Here is a 12,037-nt window from a genome sequence, read left to right as displayed (position 1 = left end):
TTAAGACTGGTTTTGTGGTCCAGGGTCACATATAGCAAAGGAAAGCTACATAAGGTGAATACATTTTTATATATACAATATTATTAGAAAAGTAATAACTGAATGACTCTACAATAAGTCTTGTTATTGAGTAACAAAAATAATATGCATGCATTATATTGGAATCTGCAGACTTTTCTGGTGAGTGCGTAATATTGAGTGGTCCAAAACATGATCACATGTAGTCTAGACCTAAATAAGATGTGTTTGTGTTTCATCTGCTTTTGAGAATGGTGTGTGTGTGTTCTCATATAGAGATGGTTTGGGTGTGTGTTGGGTGTGTGTGGGCAGACACACAGTCTCTCATTTAGAATAGTCCGGATTCATCAACATTAGAACAAGAACAAATTGAATTGCGAACGCACCTGTTCTGCCAGAAATTTTGTGTGGCAGTTTTATACTTTATATAAATTCACTTTATTAGTGAATGAGAACCAGTGTCCTTTTTCTGAAATTCATTTGAGGAACATGATTATAGTTTATCCATCACTTCATCTGATTGATAGATAATTTTAGCTTTTGACAATCCCTTTTATTCATGCTTCAGATATTTTTATGTGTTTTGTTGACAGCATTCATATTTAATTTTACCTTTAAAATTAATCATCCCCTGAAATGGCACCAGAAACAGGCCTTATTTTCATTTGGCCACCATTCTTTAAATTTAAATATCTCTTTACACTAGAAGTGTCACTGTGTGTGAGCCGTTTGTTTCTTTTTAGTGCAATTTTTCCATGTATCACCATTTGTGTTGTTCTGTTTGTGCTGGTAGGAGACAAACAAAAGGAGACCTTAAGCTCTCGGCTGTGGAAATGGCTCTATGAGCGCTTTGGTGTTTATATTGAAGATTTCCGCTTTCAGCCTGAAGAGAATACAGTCGAGACTGAGGAACCACTAAGTGCTAAAAGGTAACGAGCCCAAACAAAGCCTCCTTTGGTTTGTTTAGATTAATAATTTACAGGTTTTGAAGGGAGGTTGAACAGAGAACCATTCAGGCCCTGGATAGGTTATTCCAGTTATGTCGTACCTGTCCAACTCTGGAATTTGTGTTGTATTATTTATATTAAATGTACACCGGACCTAAACAATGAACCCTGGACAGACTCATACTCTTTTTAAATATACCAAAACCCTTATTAACTAACATAGTTATTTCCACACTTTTGAATTATTATTTAAATAGATATGCATGCTAGATATGCATGAATATTAAATAGATTGTTTATTTTTATAAAAAAAATATGTGGTCAGATATAATCTGGTCAAACTAAAGTGTATTAAATAACTTATTTACATAGAATTACATGATTGTTTACAATTGTATATGCATTTATTTTTTGTTTTATAATACCCAAAAATGTCGTGTTACATATTTTCAGCTGAAAATAAAAATGAAAGACATAAGACAAATAAATAAAAACATAAATGTTAAATAACTTCTTAAATTTAAAGGTTAAAAATTTAAATGTAAAAATAAATATATAATACAATAGAATATTATAATTTTAGTTATTTTCAGCTATTTTTCCATCAAAAATTAATGTTTAATAACTTTATAAACTTACATTTTTAAATAATTGTAATACATTACTAGGGATGCACCGAAACGTATCGGCCGAAATGCTTGCGCGTTTTGTCAGTAAAGCCGGTTCTGTAATCAGCGGTAAATGCCATCAGGTGCGTGATTTCACGTTGAGCCGTATATACTACACACAGCCGTTGTTCACTGACGAGCTGTGCAAATTCACACTGATAATGAACATGGATTTGCGCAGCTCGTCAGTCAACAACGGCTGTGTGTAGTATATACGGCTCAACGTGAAATCACGCACCTGATGGCATTTACCGCTGATTACAGAACCGGCTTTACTGACAAAACGCGCAAGCATTTCGGCCGATACGTTTCGGTGCATCCCTATACATTACAATACAAAAAAATGTGATAAATTATGTGAAATGTGATATATATTTTCAGATGTTTTTTCATCAAAAAAGTAAAGACATAAGAAAAGTAAAAAAAATTAATGTTTAATATTTTATAATTTTAATTTTTAAATGTAAAAATAAATGTAATATAATACAATAAAATATAAGAATTTTAAAATTTTGCCTGTTTTTCCATATAAAAAAAAAGATGTAAGAAGAATTAAAAAAATAAGAGTTTATTAACTTTAAAATTTTAATTTAATTTAATTTAATACAATAAAATATTATACATTTATATATTTTCACATGATTTTCTATAAAAAAATTAAAGGCATAAGAAAAAAAATTAATAACTTTAGAAATGCAATTTTTACATTTAAAAATAAATGTAATATAATGCAATAAAATATGATAATTTTAATTATTTTGCTGTTTTTCAATCAAAGAAATTTAAAGATATAAGAATAAAAAATGTGTTTAATAACTTTATCGATTTAATTCCTCAGTGTAAAAATAAATAGTATAATATAAAATAATATTATACTTTTATATATTTTCAGATGTTTTTCCATCAAAAAATTAAAGACATAAGAAAATAAAATTAATAACTTTAGAAATGCAATTTTTAAATTTAAAAATAAATATAATGCAAGAAAATATATATATTTTTTTATTTTCAGCTGTTTTTCCATAAAAAAAAAAGAAAATAAGAAAAATAAAAATAAGAGTTTCATAATTTTATGAATTAAATTCCTAAATGTAAAAATAAATATAATATAATACAGTAAATATTATATATATGTATATTTTCAGATGTTTTTCCATCAAAAAAACTACAGATGTTTTTTCAGTCAAAAAAGTTGTAAAAGCATGTTTTGTTTACAGACTTTTTATTTTAAAAAAAGGAAATTTGGGTGCTTTTATGAAAAGGAAACTAACATGACATTTGAAGTTTCATATTGTTCCAGCATATTCAGATAAAAATGTGCTGCATAATAGCAGTGACCCAAATGCAATTTTGATGCTGGTTAATAGACTTTTTTGTTAGATGTTTATATACTTTATTATATTGTATATTTTAGCAAAGTGTTGTAATGTTGAGATGGCTAGGACATCACATCTTTACCGTAGTCAGTCCAGCTTAGAGTCTCAATTTTCATGCTATTTCTGGCTTTATAATTTTTACCCTCCCAACGGATCTCATTAAATAATTAATTTTCTTTTCTCCTCTTTGCAGATTAACAGAAAATATGAGACGACTCAGTGAGTGTTTTCACATCGCATCCCAGAAAACCCCTCCAAGCCATAGCACTGGATATTTTAACCGATTACAGCCCCAATTTAATTCCCAATTAGCCTGTGTTTTAATTCTCATCACCTCTGCTGTGTCACGGGCATGAAAACTGATTGTGTTCTGGTCTGTTGCGTGTGTGTGTGTGTGTGTGTTTTCAGAACGGGGTGCTAAGCCTGTAACTAACTTCATGAGGAACCTTTCTGCCTTATCCAGCTGGCACTCTGTCTACACGTCAGCCATCGCCTTTATTGTGAGCACGACCCACGCAAACCCCTCAAACACTATTCATCACCGTTTATCATGTTTATGTAGCCACCCGGTCTTTTTACTACCATATTAAAACAAATAAAACATGTCGCCAAGCTCATTTTTATCTGTGCATCACCAGACACTGAAAAATCCCACCTCTGGTTCAACTAATACGTTAACATGACCAGTTACACGGTTTAATGTTTATTAGGTCAGTGTGATAAAAGTTGGATAACCTTAAAATAGAAAAAAAACCTGGTGCAATGACTGGTGCCACCAGTGTGCCACCCCATGTTTCTGTTTGCTGCCATCCTTCATTTTAATGTTTTTTTCCTTCTCATCTTTTCCACAGATCTATATGAATGCTGCCTGGCATGGCTGGGTTATCCCCATGTTTCTATTTTTAGCCATTCTGCGGTTGTCCTTGAATTACCTCATAGCAAAGTACGTCTGACATAATCTATCACTGGTTCAGTTCACAACTAGTTCACTAACCCATATGCTGGTTGAGTGACATTATAATTATATATCGCTTCATTATTATTTAACATGAAATTATTTATTAAATGCAGTTAAATAACTTAAAAAGAGGAGTTGCAAACTGTTTAACTATTGCATATAAAAAATGAAATGTTACATTTAAATCCTATAGTTTGAATTTGTGACCCTGGACCATGAAACCAGTCATAAGGGTCAATTTTTTTTAAACTGAGATGTATACATTATCTGAAAGCTGAATAAAAAACTTTGATAGGACAATATTTGAGCTGAGATACAACTATTTGAAAATCTGGAATCTGGGGGTGCGAAAAAAATCAAAATATTGAGAAAATCGCCTTTAACCCTCTAGCTGTGTTATCACATTGGACTCAAACTTACTGGCTTTGTTCACACAGGGTATAAGTACTTCTTTGAATTTTTTTTCGAATTTTCGTAATTTTTTGTGGGTTTTAGTTCACCTAGTCACACTTGTGGTGTTCCCGGTCAAAATGACCGTAGGCCTCATTTTTCTGAGAGTAGGAACCTCGTTGTTTTTAAGAATAATTTTCACAATATGAGATAAAAAATTATGAAAATTTGCACTGTGTATCACACTAGTGTGCTTTACTGTTTAATAAGGAAGTTTGCTTTTAAATGCTTTTTTTTTTTTTTTTTTTTTTTTTTTTTTTTTGTACAAAACTGCAAAAAGTCACACTTGTGGTGTTCCCGGTCAAAAATGGCCGCACTCCAAACGAGGTACCTGCTCTCAAGATTAATCAGATGCAAATAGAAACACAAAACCAGTCCTAAATGGAAGAAAACAAATTGACGAAAAGAATTTTCGAAAGTATTTGTTTATAATATAGCATAATGAGAGATTTATAAGCAGTTGTTTGGAGTCCAGTCCGGGAACACCACAAGTGTAACAGGAATCCGAACACAACCAGAGGGTTAAAGTTGTCCAAATTAAGTTCTTAGCAGTGCACCTTACTAATAAAAATTAAATATTGATATATTTACGATAGGAAATTTACATAATATCTTCATGGAACTTGATCTTTACTTAATATCCTAATGATTTTTGGCATAAAAGAAAAATCAATCATTTTGATCCCTACAATGTATTGTTGGCTATTGCTACAAATATACCAGTGCTACTTATTACTGGTTTTGTAGTCCAGGGTCACATATGGGCTTCAGACTACTTCTTTTTAACATACTAAAACTGTTGTGGTCTGTATTTTCAGAGGTTGGAGGATACAGTGGAGTATTGTGCCTGAGGTTTCTGAACCAGTGGTAAATATTTGACTCATTTCCGATGATTAACATTAGCATGTTGTTAAAATTGGCTTGATTAAACACCTTAATGCTTTGTTCTTTTTATTAGGAACCTCCAAAGGAAGATCTTACGGTCTCAGAGAAGTTTCAGTTGGTGTTGGATGTTGCACAGAAAGCACAGGCAAGTGATTTGTAGCTTTGATCTAGTTGTGATAATAGTGTAATACAGACACCTTTTGCTTTGCTTCACACCTAAAGATGTTGACGCTCATGTGTTGTTGTTTTCGCAGAATCTATTTGGAAAGATGGCAGACGTATTGGAAAAGATTAAAAAGTGAGTATGTTAGATATTGAGTTTTGGGAATAAGTGGTGTGACAGTTTGTGACTGTGTGATGGTTGAGACGTCATTCAGTTCTGCTTTTGATTTTTTTTTTTTTTTTAAACTGATTTTTAAAATACAATACAAAGAATAGTACTTTTTTAATGTTGTGTATTAACAGTATTTTTGTTTTATTCAACATTTTGTTTAAAATTCCAAACAAAAGAGAAAACTTAAATGAGAGGAAGTTTCTTTTACTTTTCAGAATTATTTAATTGACATTAGGATTAAAAAAAATTGTTTTGTATTTTATTTTCACTATTGTTAATTGAATGAAAATTTCCTAATAACTTACTCACGCCGATGTCATCCAAGATGTTCATGTCGTTTTTTCTTCAGTCAAAAAAAATTTTTTTGAGGGAAACATTACAGGATTTTTCTCCATATAGTGGACTTCAATGGGAGTAATGGGTTGAAGGTCCAAATTGCAGTTTCAGTGCAGCTTCAAAGGCCTCTACATGATCCCAGCCAAGGAATAAGAGTCTTATCTGGTGAAACAATCAGTCGTTTTATAAAAAATGTTGCAGTGAAACTGCAATTTGGGCCTTCAGCCCACTGATCCCCACTGAAGTCCACTATATGGAGAAAAATCCTGTAATGTTTTCCTCAAAAACCTTAAAGAGCAGCTCATATGGTATTTTAAAGTGTCTTAATATGTTTGAGTCCTCTACAACAGGTTTAAATGCATCTAAGGTCAGAAAACATTGCAGTTTTGTCAGAATATACATTAAATATTAGAATCTTTCTCAATGATTTTGAAACGGTTTGTTCAAAGCAGTTCTGTCTGTAAACCCCTCCCTCCCTTCCACAAGCCTACTCTGCTCTGATTGGTCAGCTGGCCAAGTCTGTTGTGATTGTTCTTACAATGCAAGCAAATCATGCCCACAGCTAATGTTTAGCTGCTAAACTGTAAACGCTTCACAAAACAATAATGATGGATACGTTAACTAAGTGTTAACTTGACTAACTGATTAAACAAAACAGTTTGTAAACCAAAATATATCTACTAATATCTGAGGAACGACAGACAAAAGACACTTTGTGTTTTAACTTTTAATTAGAACGCAGAACAGCTGTATCATAGGCGTTAACTCGCCTGTCTCTCTACCGGGTCTTTTACTCCCCGCATTAAAGGAGAAGTCCGCTTCCAGAACAAGAATTTACAGATAATGTACTCACCCCCTTGTCACCCAAGATGTTCATGTCTTTCTTTCTTCAGTTGTAAAGAAATTGTTTTTTGAGGAAAACATTTCAGCATTTTTCTTCATATAATGGACTGATATGGTGACCCGATTTTGAACTTCCAAAATGCTGTTTGAATACGGCTTCAAACGATCCCAAATGCGGTTGTGAACGATCCCAGCTGAGAAAGAATTGTCTTATCGGTTATTTTAATAAAAATAATACAATTTATATACTTTTTAATGCCAAACGCTCGTCTTGTCTTACTCTGCCTGAGCTGTTTTTTTCCGGTTCATGACAGTTAGGGTATGTCTCAAAACTCCTATCTCATGTTCTCCCTCAACTTCGAAATTGTCCTATATCGCTGTTTTTTTTACCTTTTTTGTTAAGGGTGTTTGATCTTCTTTGCATGTTCACGTTGCAAAGACTGGTACTTCTGCAGAGATGTAGGATGGTTTTGAAATGATTTTTGAAGTTGATGGAGAAAATACGATTGGAGTTTTTCGACATACCCTAACTGTCTTGAGTCAGAATACACAGAGTTCATGGAGAGAAAAGCAAGATGAGCATTTGAGATTAAAAAGTATTGAAATTATGTATATATATATTTTTTAATGAAAATAACCGATCGTTTCACTAGATAAGTCCCTTCTTCTTTGGCTGGGATCATTTACAACTGCATTTGGGATTGTTTAAAGCCACACTTAAACTGCATTTTGGAAGTTCAAAATCGGGGCACTGTATCAGTCCATTTATTAAAATGCAGAAATGTTTTCCTCAAAAAACATTCTTTCTTCAGTCGTAAAGAAATTAAGACATGAACATCTTGGATGACAAGGGGGTGAGTACATTATATGTGAATATATGTAATATATATGTTATATGTTACATATAATTCATTATATGAATTATATGTAAATATTTGTTTTGGAAGTGGACTTCTCCTTTAACCCTATAACTACTGGTGCAGCAAAATAAACAATTTCACAATGATTATTGTGCTACACTACGTTCTTTATTATTAAGCGAAGTAATTAGAATGACAGTCTACATTAATCGACACATACTTAGGAAGTAAAGAAGGACATGAACATCTTGAATGACATTTGGATGAGAAAAAATCTGGAAGTTTTAATTCTGAAATTAACTAAGCCTTTAACATAAACACTACAGTAAAATGGCCATGATATTTATACGATTGTGGTATTACTGCACTGTTGAAAGGATGTTTAATTACATATATATTTACATGCATACATGTACTGTATGTGATTTGTGTTTTCATTGCAGCCTTTTCACGTGGGTGCAGCCTGAAATCACACAGAAGCTGTATGTTGGTTTGTGGGTGGCCTTTATTGCTTCCTGTTTGCTGCCATATAAACTCTTGGGCTTCATGATTGGTGAGAAATTCAGTTTGACGCACGACAACAATTTCAGTGTTGTTGCTGTTGTTTTGGGATAAACCTCATTTTCATCTATTTTGTAGGTGTCTATGCCGGCATCAAATTCTTCATCATCGACTTCATCTTCAAAAGCTGCCCCAAACTGAGAGACAAATACGACACACCTTACATTGTATGGACCAATTTACCCACAGACCCACAACTCAAAGAGCGTAACAATGCCACTCTGAGCAGACGGGTGAGTGAAACTGTGCACGTGCGCCGTCTCATTGTTCCCTTTCGAAAAGCTTATGAAATATTAATCCTGAATCCTCTTTTTGTCTCTTTGTGAAGAGGAACTTGTCAGTTATGACTGAAAATGAGCAATGGCTTCCTCTTGTAGTTAGTAGCCAAGATTTGGCCAAGATGGCTTTAAAGGAACAGTTCACCCAAAAATGAAAATTACACTTTGATTTACTGATCTTCAAACCATCCTGAGTGTATATGACTTTTTTCTTTCAGACGAATACAATCAGAGTTATATTTAAAAAAAAAAAGTCCTGGATTTTCCAAGCTTTATAATGGCAGTGAATGGGTGTTCATATTTTGAAGTCCAATAAAGTGCATCCATACATCATTAAAGCAAATTGATGCATATGTGTAAGAAAAATATCCATATTTAAAACTTTATAAACTCTAACTTCTGCTAACTGTTGTACGCAACCAAGAGAGTTGCGTTCCAGTAAATGACGTATACATGTATACACCTAGGATGGCTTGAGGTTGAGTAAATAATGAGGTAATTTTCTTTTTTGGGTGAACTATCCCTTTAAGAATATATGGAAACAAAATAAAAGACATATATGTTACCATATATTATATAGTATAAGAGTTTTATTTTGGTACTGGTAACATATATCTCAAATCTGTCAAGTACCAATGAGATCTTAAAAAAAATACTATTTAAAAAAAAATGAATATACAAAATAGAGGACAGATCAAGACTTAAAAGTGTCTGCATGACAATTAAATGCAAATTCAGGCAACAGAGGATATGTAAATCCTCTTTTTCCTTATAAATGGTAGGATTTTGGTTTGTGTGATGGTCTGTCACATGTTTATTCTGTTATTTTTCCTCTCTCAGCTGTCTGGGTTTGAAAAGGTAGGGATCTGGTGTGGCCTTTGGTTTGACAACAGTGCCTGTGTTTGCCACCAATGGCTGGTCCTGCGTATGTGTGTTTTATATGTGTGTGTGTGTGTGTTGTCAGGAATATGCAATATGACGCTAAAAATGTCTGTTGGTGATTGGATCAAAAACTGTTGATTCATAATGCATCTTCTCAGTAATTTGCACAAAAGTCAACAAGAATGTACAGAAGAATGTGTGATGTTTTTGATCCATCGTCATCAGACAGGACGACAGTGTAGATATTTTTGTGTGAGTGTGTGTGACATGCAGGGTTTATTTTTCTGAGAGTTTCTCTGCTGTAGTATATTCTAGTATAGTGATAATAGGCCTAATAGTATTTTGAAGCAGTGACTACATCAGAGAAGTCAAGCTTTTATATATTTTAGCAACAAATGACACTTTATGAGACATTTGTTGAGAATTAAAAGGAAAGAGTCATTTCTGTATTCATACACAACTTTCTTAACCCCCCCCCCCATAGTTATTTAAATGTCTTGAGTAGGTGGCTGGAAACTCTGAAAAGCTTGGCTCTTCTGGTGTTGCCACAGTGTTGTTTTTAATTAAGATAGTTTGCAGTTGGCTAAATGGGGGTCAGATAAATTATATAAGAAATTAAATGATATATGCATACATTTGCTTTCAGTATGGTTGTTATTTACAGTAAGTCATGGTGGATCTGGGGTTTTGTCATGTTTGAGCGCTGGCCTTGAATAGGCTAGAGGTAGAATTTCTTCTACAGATGTATTTGCAGACGTACTCTCTGTGCACGATGAAGAATGGTTTTCTGCAAATATGAGGGTGTTTCTTCAACTGTGGCCACTTGTCTTGTGGACTTTTAGAAAAATAACATACATTTTCAACACTTTCAGTAGTTTATATAATTTGTCTAGGTGAGAGATTTGTTTTTATTGTTATAAAGTTGATAAAATAGCTTTATTTTGTTCTTTATATTATTATTATTAGTAGTAGTAGTAGTTCAATTAGATGTTCAAATTTATTATTTCAGTCTTTGTGTCTTTATGTATTTTTATTAATAATAGTAATAATAATAATGTATTAAGGATTTCATTTTAAATGATTAAAATGTAAATGTTAATCTTTATTGTTTAGTTTGTTTTATTTTTGTTAATGTTCGATATGTTAGCCATTTTTAAATACAATAATAATAATAATAATAACAATAATAATAATAATGTATTAAGGTTTTCATTTTAAATTATAAAACTAAATATTAATGTTTGTTATTTATTATGTTAAGATTTAGTTTTTATTTTTTTGTTAATGTTCAATACGTTAGCAATTTTAATAATTAATATTAATTATGATAAATAATAATAAATATTAATAAAGCATTACGAACTTCATTATAATTGTAAAAATGTAAAAAATATTCTTTATTATGTTAAGATTTAGTTTATTTTTGTTAATATTTGATTTGATCGGTTTTAATATAATAATAATAATAATAATAATAATAAAAATAATAATAATAACATTGATGATAAATTATTATTATTATGATTATTAAGCATGTCATTTTAAATAATGAAATTGTAAATATTTTTTATGTTAAGGTTTAGTTTTTTAATTTTTAATATTTGATATTATCAGTTTTACTAATAATATTATTAATAATGCGTTAAGGATTTCATTTTAAATTATAAAAATGTAAATATGAATCTTTATTATGTTAAGATTGTTTAGTTTGATTTATTTTTCTGTCAATGTTGGATTTTTTTTTTTTATCAGTGTTAATAAAATAATAATAATAATAAATAATAAATCTTTATTATGTTAAAATTGTTTGACTTTTTTGTTGTTAATTTTGGATGTTGTTATCAGTTTTAATAAAATAATAATAATACAATTAAGGATTACATTTTAAATTCTGAAAAAAGGAAATATGAATATTTTATTTATTATGTTAAGATTAATTACTTATTTTTGTTAACGTTCGATTTTTGCTATCAATTTTAATATAGTAATAATAAAAATAATAATAATAATAATAATAATTTATTAATGATTTTATTTAAAATAATAATGTAAATATTAATCTTTATTTATTATGTTCAGATTGTTTAGTTTGTTTTATTTTTGTTAATGTTTGATAGTTTTATCAGTTGTAATAAAATAATAAAATAATAATAATAATAATAATAATAATAATTAATGATGTATTAAGGATTTCATTTAAAATGATAAAAATGTAAATATGAATCCTTATTTGTTATTTATTGTTATGGTGAGATAATTTATTTTTATTTAAGTTGGATATTATTAATTTTAATATAATAATAATAATAATTGTATTATTGTTTTTATTATTTTTTATTATTATTTACAAATACAATTATTCATAAGCAAATAAGAATATAGCAAAAATAAATCATAATGGCATTGCAAAGTTTCTACATTTTGATGAATTATAATTTAAATTATTTTTTTCATTTATTATTACATATTTTCATGGCGTATAACAAAAAGTTCTTTGTTCATTTTCAAAATTAATACTTATGACTTAAGTGCCCATAGTTGAAAAAATGCCCATAATTCTTTCTCAAAATGACATCTGTCTTGTTCAGCCCTAAACTTCTAACTCATTAATAAACTAATATCTTGGTAATGTGTTGGTGAG

At 30.5% G+C, this 12,037-nt stretch overlaps 1 protein-coding gene across 4 annotated transcripts in view; it reads left to right on the top strand.

Annotated features, from left to right (window-relative positions):
- Nucleotides 1–12,037, top strand: part of gramd4b (GRAM domain containing 4b) — a 48,194-nt gene that overhangs the window by 24,799 nt on the left and 11,358 nt on the right. For 2 of the 4 annotated variants that reach the window (XM_051100307.1, XM_051100311.1), the window contains exons 6-15: nt 812–947; nt 3,203–3,228; nt 3,418–3,509; nt 3,861–3,952; nt 5,236–5,284; nt 5,376–5,447; nt 5,557–5,600; nt 8,119–8,228; nt 8,315–8,469; nt 9,355–9,372. In XM_051100307.1, coding sequence (XP_050956264.1) covers nt 812–947; nt 3,203–3,228; nt 3,418–3,509; nt 3,861–3,952; nt 5,236–5,284; nt 5,376–5,447; nt 5,557–5,600; nt 8,119–8,228; nt 8,315–8,469; nt 9,355–9,372 — 794 coding nt within the window. The remainder of the gene's footprint in view (nt 1–811; nt 948–3,202; nt 3,229–3,417; nt 3,510–3,860; nt 3,953–5,235; nt 5,285–5,375; nt 5,448–5,556; nt 5,601–8,118; nt 8,229–8,314; nt 8,470–9,354; nt 9,373–12,037) is intronic. The other 2 variants (XM_051100310.1, XM_051100308.1) reach the window with 1 other exon arrangement.

Source organism: Labeo rohita, chromosome 25 (genome assembly GCF_022985175.1).
Source record: "Labeo rohita strain BAU-BD-2019 chromosome 25, IGBB_LRoh.1.0, whole genome shotgun sequence".
NCBI classification, from domain to species: Eukaryota; Metazoa; Chordata; class Actinopteri; order Cypriniformes; family Cyprinidae; genus Labeo; species Labeo rohita.
This window is presented reverse-complemented; position numbering and strand designations above follow the sequence as displayed.